A 14,660-nucleotide genomic window follows, 5' to 3' on the forward strand; every position below is an offset into this window, starting at 1 on the left:
GAGTTGCAGTTATGTAACAATGTAATCTGTAAGATGCAGTTTCATGATAAAGAAATCGACTACAGTACTTATCTGAGGTCAGCAGTATTTTTCAATTTTTCATTTTTACAGTTCAAGTATTGGTAATAAAATATAATCTGAGCACTGTACCCTTTATATTGTGTGTTATAACTGAAAACTGTAGAAAAACCTCCAAAATATTTGATAAATTTCAACTGGTATTCTGTCGTTTAGCAGTGTGACTGAAACCATAATAAAGCACGGTTAATACTGTGAGTTAATCATCATGTGACATAATTGACAGCCCTAGAAAATATTCATGTTATCCAAAGAAAATCCATGAAAATTCCAAACAGCTACCAGTTTTGTATCCATTATGTCAGAGAGAGCATGTGATATTTCTGCTAAAGGCTAAAATATTTTAAGCTACATCTGCTTATATTGAGAAGTTCCTTACTTGCAGCTTCCTCAATTCAAACCATGTGAATAAAACCAAGCCCGCATTATGGTGGCAGCTTCCTCTTCCTTATTTTTAACAAGTTCAAAGGGTCTGAATATGACCTGCAGTGTTTTTTAGTCACACTGAGGCAGCACAAAACCTATGACCCATCCATTAGTTTGCGGTTAACTGAGTGGTTCCACTACAGCTCCCTGTGCAAGTCACCACAAGTGGGTCAAGTGTCACAGCATGAACAGACAGACGCACTGTCCAATAAAATAAAACCACTACACTGTGGATACTGGTCAGCCTATTATTCTAACTAAGCAGCCATTCTCACTATGAGAAGAAGGACAGAGCTGGCAGGTCTTATTCCCTTAGGCAGATAGAGATGAGGGCCACAAGAGAGCCAGCACCAGTTACAATACATAGCTATCTAGTCAAGATATGTCCTATGGATAAAAAAAGTACATGATGCCTAACAGAGATAAAAAACACTTCCAACATTTAAAATCTAGTCTGCCACAACTCATTTGCCTCCCACTCCTTCTCCCACCAAAGGATTAACTTGGTGAATGGAGGTGAGCAGCACAGTCACTGTACAGAGCACGTAACACCTAGTAAACATCTTCTGTTTCCTATCACGCTTTGCTTGGCAGTTTGTCTAAAAAATAACAATTTAGAATTTCAAGCCTGAAACTCTCAGCTATTTTTCATTGGTCAAATTCTCCTAATGTGGACAGAATGTATGTCAATATTCCCCTGCCCATGCAGCAGGCAGTAAACAAGGTCCCCAAAAGACTTCCCAATTTAGTGGAGTGAAACATGAGTTTGTCAAGAAGGGGAAAAAGTCTATATGAAGACTGAAGTACACAGAATAGATTGCTCAGGAAATCTGCAGAAACTGATGACAAACTAAAAAATATTCTATATAAAGGCAGAAAGGATATCACATGACCCTACTAAAATTGACCAACTTATGCATTAATTGTGACTTATTTGGTAACACGAGTGCTAGTACCATGTGCAAATTGGTAAATGTAATTCTGATTCTTTCAGGTCAGTTCAAGCCCTATTTAATAAGATACATCTTAATTTGTCTCTTTCCACTGGCTTCTCCTGACATATATTCAGAGTTCTCAGCTTGCCACTCAAACCTCCCTAGTTGAAGGCTCTCTAGGTCCTTGCATATGGTACAAAGATAAATGTTAAGTGTTTTTAGATATGTGATGCATCAACATAATAAAAGCAAATGCTTGCTTTCACATTATTTTTCGTCACATTTTTAAATGCAGCGTATGACCCTCACGTGGGCAGCATCAAATGCATTTTGTGACTACTGGGACAAATTCTCCTCCCAATTTTACAGTTATCAATATGGAAAACCAGGAGAGCAACTATGGACATGAACTGATACCAGGTCAAAATATGGCTTAGCACTCACGTTGTAGGGATGAACCTTCTGTATAAATATGTTTGCAGCAAGAGCAGCACGTTTGTATGCATTAAGCCTACACAGAGTTTTATTTATTCTCTAAAGACCATTTTAAATGGAAAAGAAATAATCTCACCTGGGTTTGAAACAAATATCTTGACTCAAATACATACCTTGAGTAACAGCTCCGGAAACATTCCAAGTTTTGTCAGAGGGCTAGTGGAGAACTTAATTGTAGCTACTGGTGCCAACGCAAAGAACATTTTTATTTTCTTAGCCAAGCTTGGCATAGTTGAAAATGCAATGAAAGCTGTAAAAAAATGTAAACTAGTTAATAAGACAATATTTGACAGCAATTAGAGTGTAGCATGTTTTATGTACTGATTTTGGAAACTGCGTCCATGTTTAAAGAAAAATTTGAATTAGCGCCAGTTTTATATTGCTTAAATACTGGTTTGATTAAGTGATGGCTCACCTAAGCATCAATTTAGATTTTATTCTGAAAGACAAGTTTCTGATCTTTTTCCCATGTACACTTATACAACTCTTTAGAAAATTTGTTTTTTTTATAGAAACTGGATGAATAATGTACTCCTTTACAGGTTTTTACTTCAAAAAATAGGTTAAAGTTAATCTTTTATCCTTTAAGTTCTTACGTAAATAGACAGAAAACAAAACGTACTAACAAATCTGTACTTTATCATATTTAACCAAGCATGCAAATCTATACCTTTTATAGCAATGCATTTAATTTCTTAACATACCTATAGTGGTACCCTGTGAATGGCCAATGTAATAGATTTTCTCCTGTCCAGTTTTATTCACAATGTAGTTTATAGTGGCAGTAAGGTCATATTTAGCCATTTCATCAAAACTACAACACAAAGACAAGAAGTCAGCTGTATAAATGAAGTTGTAAAATTTCTGCATCACTGTATGAGCTGTAGACCTGCCGAATGGAACTTGAGTACACTGAAAGTTTGTCAGCTAAGAATAAATGAAAAATTTCAAAGGTTGATTCCAACCAGTCAAACTCTGACCCAGCTTCACTTAAGGCTTGATCTTGCACTACTGAAGTCAATGGGAATTTTCTCATTAAATATCATTGAAGGCAGAATCAGGCCATTATATGCAAATTTATAGTTCCCCATGCTGTTACCACAGATATAAACCAGGATAAAAAAAAAAATCCTGTGGTACAATCTTGTTCAACAGTTACTGAAGTGGGGTAGTAAATAGAGCAGGGTGAAATTTTTCATATGAATATTTATTTAAAAAATATATATTATATACACACACAGATTTTGGTGAAGGAATTTCAGGAGGAAGGATGGGAGGGAGCCCTCCCTGACAGTCTTTATCCCAGTGCTTAAGGCACTGGCCTGGGACATGAGACACAGCTTCAAACCTCTACTTTGGAGCAGCAACTGGAACCACTAGTTTCCCTTTCATTCCAGAAGAATGCCCTATGACCTGGCAATGGGCTGTTCTGGGAAGGGTCTCTCAATCTCTCCTCCTGAGGCTTGTAAAAAATGCAGTCATTGGGACAAACAGAAGGGGGGGTGGGGGAGAGAATGACTACGGAGTAAACCCTGGAGTTACACAGGGGTTGCGTTCCTGCAACCCCCATTTAACTCAAATTTTCACACAAGCAGAGGGGAGATGGGAACCAGGCTGCAGCCAGGAAACTGACCCACACCGGAGGGCTGGTCAGTTTCCTGGCTCTCCAAGTGGCAGGAAGTGGGGAACTAAGGGGCAGCCTGGTTCTTGTCTCCCTGCTACCTGCAGGGCTCATGGCTGGTCAGTTTCCCGGATGCTGCAAGCAGCGAGAAGAGGGGAACCAAGCAGCAACCTTATCTGCAGCTGCCGCTGAGAGCTGGGCTCTGAGCCCAGCTGCTTCCCAGTCATGGGGTGGTGGGGGGCCCCTGCCCTCCGGCCAGTGACCCCGCAGCTGGCTTCCAGCTGTGGGGCTGCAGGGTCTCCCCACACACTCAAGGTGCTGCCCCCACCCCTGTTGCATAAACATGATACACACACATTTTGAATGCCCGTATTTCATGGGATTACTGTATCCCAAAGGTTAGGGCACTCTCCTGGGAAGGAAGAGACCAGGGTTTCAGTTAAATCTGAGTATCCCACATTCCAAGCAAATGCCCAGCCCCCCAGACTTAGGGAGGGAACCATCCTGCTTCAGCTATGAATCAAGCCCTTTATTTCCTTTGATTTTTTTTAAAAATGCCTGTAGACAAAATGTTTCATCCACCAAAAGAAAAATTTTCCTACCTTCTCAACTAACCAAAAATTGTAAGCAAACAAATTTTATTTCAGTTTGACCCAAACTAACTCCACCTTCCTGCCTCTCAGAATTGCTAACAAACCAAACAAAAATCACTGAACAGCACAGAACTAACAGTGGAGGCATGGCATCATAGAGGAAATGGGGGAAGGGAAAGGAGGGTTCTTGCTGACAGCATATCTAATGTAATAAACAGCGCTTCTCAGAAATGAGATCCAGCTACCTGAAAACCCAGAATTCCTCTTGCTTTGCTGTATACTGTTTATGCTTTCTGGACCAAGTGTTACCCCTGCTGTTTCCCATCCAAACATCATAGCCGGCATCTGCCAGCATAAAGCCCAGACTATTGTATTCCACATTTGTGATCCAGTTAGTAGCATCTGCAAGCAAACCATGCTGCAGAAAAACAACAGGCTTGGGACCTGAAAAACAAAGCATTTTACATAGTTAAAAATCAAAGCTTGGAGCTCTGGCAAAGTAAACAGTATTTACTTCATATCCGTATTTGAGTGGTTGACCTATAGGGCTGAAAGACTGCCAGCTTTATGATACTCACAGTATCTTAAAATTTGTGCACAGTAATCTTCGTTGGTAGCAGGTTTTGAAAAGACTTACTTTATTGCAGTTACCTAGTTCTGAAGGAGAGCAAAAAGCACCTAGTATCGTACAAAACACACACACAAAAGAAGGCTTGCAACAAGAAAAAAAAAAGCATGAACTAAAGCAAGAACATAGAGAGCCATTTGTTCCCATTGTTTATCATTTCTGCATGATAAGAGGCCTGATACTGGAAGCCTGTTAGCTTTTCCTAACTGTCTTTGCTCCCCTCTGCTTTCCCCAAGCCCATGGAAGGCATGCCCATACAACAGCTTGACGGATCAAGCTTTGCAGACCAAGACAACGGCAAACTAAGATGGCGAAACATTGTCATTAGCATCAGATCCCCTTCAACTATGTACTGTAATCAACATTAGCATCTGGTGCAGGTTCTCACAGTGCATAGGAGCATGGAAATACAAACTAGGAATGAAAGGTAAACTTACTTCAATACCCTCAATTCACCTCTTCATGTTTATTTTTTGTACCCATTAACAAATTGAAAGTCATGGCAATTTTTCTTTTTAACTCAACAAATTTCCATTATAGTGTTCTGCAGCTGTGGGATTGTAGGCTTTCATTCCAAGACAGGTAATACACAACTACAGTTAATTTTATTCACATTAATCAGATATAACAGCAGATATATTATGAAATATATGCACTATGAATTCTGTCAGCATTAAACAAACATTGTTAGGGAAATGATACCAGATCTGTAACAGTTTGAAGTCAACATGCTTTCTTCTTCTAGGGATAAGAGTTGCTCAGTAATCCTTAATTTTAAATATTAAAAGTGTTTTGCAAAACATGAACTCTGACACTGCTTCCTCTCCCTCACCATCACTCCTTAAAGTGAAATTTCCTATCGCAAATTGCTAAAGTTACAGGTGAAAGGTTCAACAAAAAAAAAAACAAACAAACAAAAAAAAAACAAAAAACTTACAAATACATCATCTATCTTCATTTCGTTGACTTCTCAGAATTTTTTAAACACAAATATAAAAAACATATGACTAGCTTAGCTTGTGCACCAAGCTATCTCCCCAATGCTCTTTGATATAGTGCTTATGGCAAACATTCTTAAACTTCAAATCAATCATTAAGGACAGACAGATGCTTTGCCTTTGGTGGAAGAGTGTCTTCTGCCATAGTATTTGTTCGCACCCACAGTTATCGGATATTTGCTTCCCCTCCCACTTCATTTGATACATACGTCTGTATCACACATCTTCAGCTTTTTAAGCTCAATGGGTTGAGACTCTCCCTGTCAACATAAGCATACAATTCCCATTGAAATAAACAAGCAGATGCTTGCATGCTTCAGAGGACAGAATTCACCACAAGGGACATTAAACATAACTTGATTCTATCTGAATTCATCCCTTGCTCTTCAGATCTAAAAGCATATTAATTTCCACAGAATAGTAGTAGAGCAGATCTAAGACTGTTTCCTGCATATGCTTCTCTTCTTCCATGCCCATTTTAATCTTATTTTCAAAACATTCCACAGTTTAGGCCTTGCTAGTACCTTTGGCCTCATTCCCTCCTATGCACAATTCCAGCCTCCACACTTCTCCCAAGCTTCTCTTCTGAAAACTACCTCTTCTAATTTTATGTGCCTTCTTTCCCACCATTCCTTATATCATGGACACCCTACTGCTTATGATATGCCAATCACTCTCCTTCTACTGTCAAACCATTTCTGAAATATAAGAAGCAACAACATCCACTGGGCACACCTTCTTGGTTTTGGTTATTTTAAGCTGTACTGCACCCATCTCTTTAGACACAAGATACTGTTTGATTATTACATTATTTTACATATCATAAATAGCTATGCACAATATGGTATGACAGAAATTATTACTTTGCTTTATTTACAGTTTACAACAAAGACAACGAGAATAGTATTTTAGAATCCAAAATTTAACTCAGTCTAATTCTCATTTCCATGTATAAATCAGAAGAGCACTTGGATTTTGTTTGGGGGTGGGTAGGAAGTGTCTCTCACCTTTGTTTTTCAAGAGAAGAGGAACAAGACCCACCCCTAGCTAGTGTTGGTAAAAGTTTTTGAAACAAGCAGTTTTTTAAATGAAACAGTTTGCAATAAAACTGACTTCAATGCATTCTTACTTCATATATATACATTTGACCATTTATCACAAATCAGGTTTTCGGTAAGTGTAAAATGTCAACACAGTCTGTGTTAGATCCTACAAAATACACACCACTTAAAATTTTTGACCAGGAGAGAGGGAATAATCTGCCCTTCGTAACTTATTTATAGTCTGGACCATTTTCCTTTATAAGGAACTGTAAACTGCATAGGTCACCAACATTTCACCCTGCTCAAGTTTATTACAAGAGTCAGCTCTCTAAATCAAAGTGGTCTTTTTCAAGATATCCCTATTTTCAGGCAAAAGTAAATCTTACCCTTTGTCCCATAGTTTCTTTTCCCATAAGGAATTCTGTTAATGCTAAGGATATAGCCATCTTCAGTCACAACTTCATGCTCCTCACTAGGGTAGCCTCTGTAGGTAATAATTTCACTCTGCAAAAAGAAACAAAATCTTTTGATTGAAACTGTTGACATTTTTAATTCACTAATGTCTGAAGTGCTTGGAGGTCCTTCCACCAACAATATGGAGGTGTGATGGCTCCATTCCTATGGCTATGTCGGTATGTGGTAGACAGAGACACCAGCAGGAAAAGGATTGTTACTAAGCCATGATGTGTTTTTGCGGCACTTGTTTCAGAGTCATAAATGAGCCTGTGTCCTTGAAATCCCTCTACCTGTCTCGATATTCATCTTTTACAAAGAGAGAGCCACAAGCTCTAGTTCATATTTCAGGCTAAAGCTACAGAGAAGAACGACAGATCACCTCATTTGTCACAAGCCAGGAATATGAGAGCATTTAAAAAGGAGGCAGGGACAGAAGATCAGAGACAACAAGGTTAAAGAACAGAAAGACTGTTGCGGTAGAGAGATATGACAGGCAACACCTAATCTCAACGAAAAGCGCATATCTGTCAATTACAGACAAGTGATGTCACCAAGAAGTGTGCTATCCCTGGCAGATGGGCAGATGCACCTCTCTTCTAATGGGCAAGATTTTTAAAACTTTTCAAATATCAGAATTGTGCTCCTTATCCCTATTTATCACTCATGGGCTACGTCTACACGTGAAGCCTACATCGAAATAGCCTATTTCGATGAGTAACGTCTACACGTCCTCCAGGGCTGGCAACGTCGATGTTCAACTTCAACGTTGCGCGGCACCACATCGAAATAGGCGCTGCGAGGGAACGTCTACATGCCAAAGTAGCAGACATCGAAATAAGGGTGCCAGGCACAGCTGCAGACAGGGTCACAGGGCGGACTCAACAGCAAGCCGCTCCCTTAAAGGGCCCCTCCCAGACACAGTTGCACTAAACAACACAAAATACACAGAGCTGACAACTGGTTGCAGACCCTGTGCCTGCAGCATGGATCCCCAGCTGCCGCAGCAGCAGCCAGAAGCCCTGGGCTAAGGGCTGCTGCCCACGGCGACCATAGAGCCTCGCAGGGGCTCGAGAGAGAGAGTCTCTCAACCTCTCAGCTGATGGTCGCCATGGCGGACCCTGCTATTTCGAAGTTGCGGGACGCGCAACGACTACACGGTCCCTACTTCGATGTTGAACGTCGAAGTAGGGCGCTATTCCTATCCCCTCATGGGGTTAGCAACTTCGACGTCTCGCTGCGTAACGTCGAAGTTAACTTCGAAATAGCGCCCAGCATGTGTAGCCGTGACGGGCGCTATTTCGAAGTTAGTGCCGCTACTTCGAAGTAGCGTGCACGTGTAGACACGGCTATGGACTCTATCCCACCTAAGTATATCATTTGAATGGCCCACAGTGCATAATGGTAGAATTACAGTGGCTTCGGTAAAGTAATTTATACTATGATTTAATCATGACTATAAGAATGGGAAGGTTTTGCATGCTGTTCATATGCTTAGGTTATGGCTTTTAATGTCACACACTCCTAGTATAAAATAGGATTATTAAACACTACCTTATTAAAATCTCTAAAAACTCAGTTCTGTTCCACCACCTGCAAGTGAGTTAATTCACAAACCTTAACAAAAATGTTCACTTAGCAGACCCAGGAGGATATGCAAAAACCTAAATCAGTACTATTGCATGATCTTATTGGCAATAACTCGTTGCTCTTTTTCATGTAACAAAAAGAGTTCTCAAAACATGTTAGGTATTGTATTGAAAAAGCAAATAAAACTCCTCTTCCCCAAAGGTGCTTACAGTAAACCCTCGAGTTACATGGAGGTTGCATTCCTGAAATCCCAACATAACTCAAATTTTCGCACAAGTCAAGGGAAGCCGGGAAACCCCTGCCCCTGGGCTTGCAGGAGCCACAAAACTGACCCACCCACCAGGGCTGTTAAGTTTCCTGGCTCCCTGCATGGTGGGGAGCTGGGAACCAGGTGGCAACTGGTTCCAGTCTCCCCAGAGCTTGCAGGACCCAGAAATTGACCAGCTCATGGCTGGTCAGCTTCCTGCAATGAGGGATCCAGGAACCAGGCTAAGCGCCTTCTCCCTCTCTTCCTACAGCCACGTGACAGGGGAAGGGAAGGAGAAGGCTCCAGCCAGGGGGCTGTGGGGTCTCCCCGCCTCCTAGGCCAGGGACCCTGTGTCTGGTTCTGCCGACTGGGTGCTGCCCAGCCAGCTTCCAGACGCAGGGCTGAAGGTCTCCTCGTGCAGGGACCCCACCCCCTGGCTCTGCTCCAGCTGTGGTGATGCAGGGTCTCCCCACCACCACCCCACAGCACTCCGACACACACCCCCCTTTTGCATAAAGGCAAGATACACACATATTGAATGTGCGTAGCTCGGGGTATTACTCTATAAGCCAGTTTTAAACATGCTGCAACAAGTCAAAGTAACAAAGAAGGTGGGGAAAATGAGAGGAAGGGAAAAGTTACCAATAAGCTCACAAGTAATTAACACCAAGCCTTTATCCCACGAGAGTGCAGACTTGCTTATTATGAGAAAAAGAGGGAATAAGCAACAAGAGTGAACAACAATGAGGAGAAAAATCAATTGTCTAAATTTACAAAAACCTTACTAAAAGCAAGTGGTTTTAACAAGTGGTTTTCCTGTTGGCAATTTTAACTAGAGTGAAGGCATAAACAGGGGAGTGGCAAAGTTTTCAGATCTTACAAAATTACTCAAGATAATAAATTAGGTTCAAAGATGACTTAGAGTTGCAAAATGATGTCACAAAGCTGAGTAAAGGTAAGAAAATGGCAGATGAAATTCACTGCAAACTAAAGCACATTTGAAAATATAGCCCTAACTACACATACCAAATGATGGCTATAAAATTAGCTGTTACCACTCAAGAAAGATCTTGGAGTCATTATGGATAATTCTCTGAAAACAACTGCTCAATATGCAACAGCAGCAATAAAAATATAATAAGTAAAACCATGCCTCACCTAATAAATTATTTTGTTAGTCTTTAAGGTGCTACGACTGCTTGTTTATTTTGTTAGATTAGGGCCCCCTTTCTGTTACTTTACCACACAGAGAACGTTAGGAACTATTACAGGGGTGGCCAACCCATGGCTCTTGAGCTGCGTGCAGCTCCTTGAGTGAAGAAATGAGGCTCCTGCGCCGAGACACATGCTGGGAGTACTTACCAGTGCTCTGCACACATGGTCCCTGTTTGGAAGAAGCATGTGGCAGCAGCAGTGGCAGCTCCAGTGAGTGGCTGACATTGGGTTGGGGTAGGGGAGAAGGGGACTGGGATTTGCTGGATGATGGGAGGTCAGGCCCCCAGGCTGCCTGGAGGGGGGCCCCACTCCTGCAGAGATCCCTTGTGAGGCTGCTGAAATACTCCCAGCCCACTCCCCGTGGCTTTGGAGATGCTGGTAAGGCTCCATATCCTGGCCAGCTCCCTGTGGCATAGGTCTGAAAAGCTCCTGAAGGCTTTGGGGCTGCTGGTGGAGCTCCCCACCCCAGCTAACTCCCCACAGCATGAAGCTGCTGGGCTTCCACCGCCCTGGCCAGGGTCCCCAGGGCTGCCAGCAGGGCTCCCTGACCCAGCTGTGGGGCTCCATGAATCACCCTGGCTCCTTGATGGCTCCCAGCCAAAGGCTCCTGGTGGGGCTCCCAACTGGGACTGGACTCTCCTTAGTGGTCTGTCTCATGAAAGCTCATAACCTAATAAATAACAGTGTTAGCCTTTAAGGTGCCACAGGATTACTTTTCTTGTTTTGTGAAGATATATCTTAACAGTTCTCTAAGACTATTCCTGATGACTACAGCACATCCTCTGTCAGCCTCTTTAAGTATAGTATCTGAGGCATTTCTGCGACTGTGGATGGCATAGCATCTTTCATGGCTGAGGTTATGGGGCAATGCAATATGAAACTGCTAAAGTCGAGTTCATATGCAAATCTGATATCCAAATGGGTCCGAATAGAGCTTGGGAAAGAAGTTCTGAAGAAGTGGGTCTGTCCCACGAAAGCCCATCACCGTTAGTCGTTAAAGTGACTTTTTGGTTTCATCAGGAATAGGTCAGATTATGAACTGGAGGCTGCTATCCAACTCTCCAACACCGTAACCTACAGACCACTATTTTCTGATCCCACTGAGGACTATCAAAAGAAACTGCAGTATCTACTCAAGAAACTGCCTGAAGCAGCACAGGAAAAAATCTTCAGACACACCCCCAGAGTGCTGACCATGGTATTCTATTCAAAATCCATAAACCTGGAAATCTTTGGTGGTCCACCATCTCAGGCATTGACACTTTGACTATATAGATTCTGTCCTCAGGCCTTACACAAACAACACTGCCAGCAATCTTCGAGATAACATGACTTTCTCAGGAAACTACAATCCACTGGCAATCTTCCTGAAAGCCCCACCCTAGCAACTACGGATGCAGAAGTTCTTTACACCCACATTCCACAAAAAGTGGAATACATACTATCAGGAACTGTAGCTTGGATGATGTCATAGAGCAGCTGGTTGGTGAACTTTGTGACTCTGTTCTCACCCACAACCATTTCAGATTTGGGGACAAATGTATATCTTCTAATCAACATCACAGCTATATGTACCCGTATGACCTCACAGTACACTGACAATTTTATGGCTGACTTAGAACAACGCTTCCTCAGCTCATGTCCCTAAGTGCCCCTGCTCTACTTGTGCTACACTGAGGACCTCTTCATCACCTCAACCCACAGGAAGGAGGAATTCTTCAAGGGCTACCAGTATTTCAACAATTTCCACCCTATCAGAAGGCGGATTGATTTACACCACAGAGAAAATTACTGATTTAAAGAAAAAGTTCCCTCACTGATGCTTCTGCACGTATTTCTTTAACAATGGAACAAATCTGATCATCACAACATTTTAATTTACATCATCTAGGATGGTATGTTTTGTTATTTTTTAGATAACTTGATTATGGAAATAGTACATAATACTCACTACCTCCCTCACCTGTAGCAGCAGTTCATTAGGAATGGTAGTTAATGTAGAGTTGTAAACATCAAGGCCGTTTTTACACATCCCGAAATTTTTAGGAAGAAGGGGCCTCCAGAAAGAGGACTTCCTTCCGGAAGATCCCCGGGACCGCGCCTCTACACGCTGTTTTAGAGTCCAGAAGAGTTTCTTCTGCACTCTGAATCACGTGACCCTATGCTAATGAGATGCCAGGAATTTACATCTGTGCCTCATTAACATATTTTGGGCCGTTTATTAGCATGCCAAAACAACCCAAGAGAGGAAAAATCAAGACCGTGCAGTGGGGGGGGGGGGGGAAGGGTGGTCCATTGTCAGTTGCTAATGTGGAGGTGTGAACATCAAGAGCTGAAAAACTGCTTTTGTAATGAGCCAACCACTCTCAGCCTCTGTTCAATCCTTGGTTGATGGAGTCAAATTTGCAAATGAATTACAGCTCTGAAATTTCTCTTTGCAGACATGTACCCAGAAGCCACCTGCTACAAAACGGGCCCAACAAGGAAAACAAGAGAACACCTCTGGCCATCGCATACAGCCCCCAGTTAAAGCCTCTCCAGTGCATCATCAGTGATCGACAACCCATCCTGCACAACGATCCTTCATTCTCACAGACCTTGGGAGGCAGGCTGTCCTTGCCTACAGACAGCCTGCCAACCTTCAACAAATTCTCACTAGCAATTATAGACCACAACACAATAACTCTAAACCTGAAATCAATCCCTACAACAAACCTTGGGCTGCCAACTCTACTCACATATCTACACCAGCGACATCATCACAGAACCTAATATCATCCATACCATCGGGGCTCCTTTACCTGCTCATCTACAAATATAATATATGCCATCATATACCAGCAATGCCCCACTGCAATTTACATTGGCCAAACTGCACAGTCTCTACGTGAAAGAACAAACAGACATAAAAATCAGACATCAGGAATGGTAACATACAAAAACATGTGGAAGAACGCTTCAATCTCCCTACACACTCAGTAAGAGATTTAAAAGTAGCAGTCCTACAATAAAAACATTTCAAAAATAAAATGCAAGGAGAAATTTCAAAGCTGCAATTCAGTTGCAAATTTGACTCCATGGACCAAGGACTGAACAGAGACTGGGAGTGGTTGGCCAATTACAAAAGCAGTTTCTCAGCTCCTGATGTTCACACCTCCATATTAGAAACTGACAAAGGGTCACATCCCCCCATGACTTAACTGACTTGATTTCTCCTCTGGATGTTCACAACTCCACATTAACTGCCAAGAATGGGCCGCATCCACCCTGACTACATAGACCTTCCCAGCTCTGGCCCTCCTTTTACTGAGACTCCCCCTTTAAATCCTCCTCTGAAATCCCCCCACTCACGCATCTGACAAAGCGGGCCTTTGCCCACAAAAGCTTATGCTTCAAAATATGTTAGCCTACAAGGTGCCATGGGACTTCTTGTTGTTTTTGAAGATACAGACTAACTCGGCTACCTCTCTGATAAGGTCACTGAATGAACTTTTAGGTTGCACTGACTTTACTAGTGTTTTTATGTAGCCTGTTTTAAAATTAGGAAAATATCTAGATGAACTGAGGTACCCCCAGAAGACCTCAGCGTACCCGTAAAGGTACACATACCCCTGGCTGAGAAACACTGCTCCAGAATATTTGAATATCTGACAACCTCCCAGTCCTGGAGCTGCCGGATATGAAAGAATTTACTGTACCAAAACAGCTAAGACTGACTGTGCTTACAGTGCACTTAAGTTTGGAATAAGCCTCATTGAACTCACTGACATTTCTGCTTTTTTGAGAAAAAAATACAGATTGGGGTTCCCTTGGGAAAGATGAGTGAAACTGAAGTAAAACAGGGAAGAGACTCACGGCACCACTATTATGGTCTGTGGCCATGATATTCCCAAATAAAGGGCAACTGTCAATTTTAGATTTATTTCTCTTCCTGCAGCTTTCTGTTATGCATTCTTGGGTGATAGATTATAAATTAACTAACTAGTTTAAAAAGCCATAAAGATTAGCTTAATTTTTTTTAAACATAGCATACATCTTGGGAATATACTTGTTAAAAATCGCATTTATACTAAAAAGCAGAGAATCTTGAAGAATGATGCAGTGCAAAGTGAATTATTTAAGTTACTAACCAGTTAATCCACATTGTTCTTCACCCATGTTCACATCTTTATCCACGTTTTCTTCCAATAAGCTGTTTTACTTACATTTCATTCTTGCAAAACAGCCCTGCATCTCCTTCATGCACTGCCTACACTTCACACGTTTTTGTTTTTTGTTTCCTTTCACTGTAGAGTTGTCTGCAAGACCCTGCCTTGATGTTAGCATGGCTCCATAGAC

At 41.9% G+C, this 14,660-nt stretch overlaps 1 protein-coding gene across 2 annotated transcripts in view; it reads right to left on the reverse strand.

Moving 5' to 3' along the window:
- LIPA (lipase A, lysosomal acid type) overlaps positions 1 to 14,660 on the reverse strand; it is a 32,711-nt gene that overhangs the window by 11,663 nt on the left and 6,388 nt on the right. For both annotated transcript variants that reach the window (XM_075000352.1, XM_075000353.1), the window contains 4 exons: positions 7,204 to 7,321; positions 4,394 to 4,592; positions 2,639 to 2,748; positions 2,048 to 2,184 (listed from right to left, as the gene is read on the reverse strand). In XM_075000352.1, the coding sequence (XP_074856453.1) occupies positions 2,048 to 2,184; positions 2,639 to 2,748; positions 4,394 to 4,592; positions 7,204 to 7,321 (564 nt within the window). The remainder of the gene's footprint in view (positions 1 to 2,047; positions 2,185 to 2,638; positions 2,749 to 4,393; positions 4,593 to 7,203; positions 7,322 to 14,660) is intronic.

Source organism: Carettochelys insculpta, chromosome 7 (assembly GCF_033958435.1).
Source record: "Carettochelys insculpta isolate YL-2023 chromosome 7, ASM3395843v1, whole genome shotgun sequence".
NCBI classification, from domain to species: Eukaryota; Metazoa; Chordata; order Testudines; family Carettochelyidae; genus Carettochelys; species Carettochelys insculpta.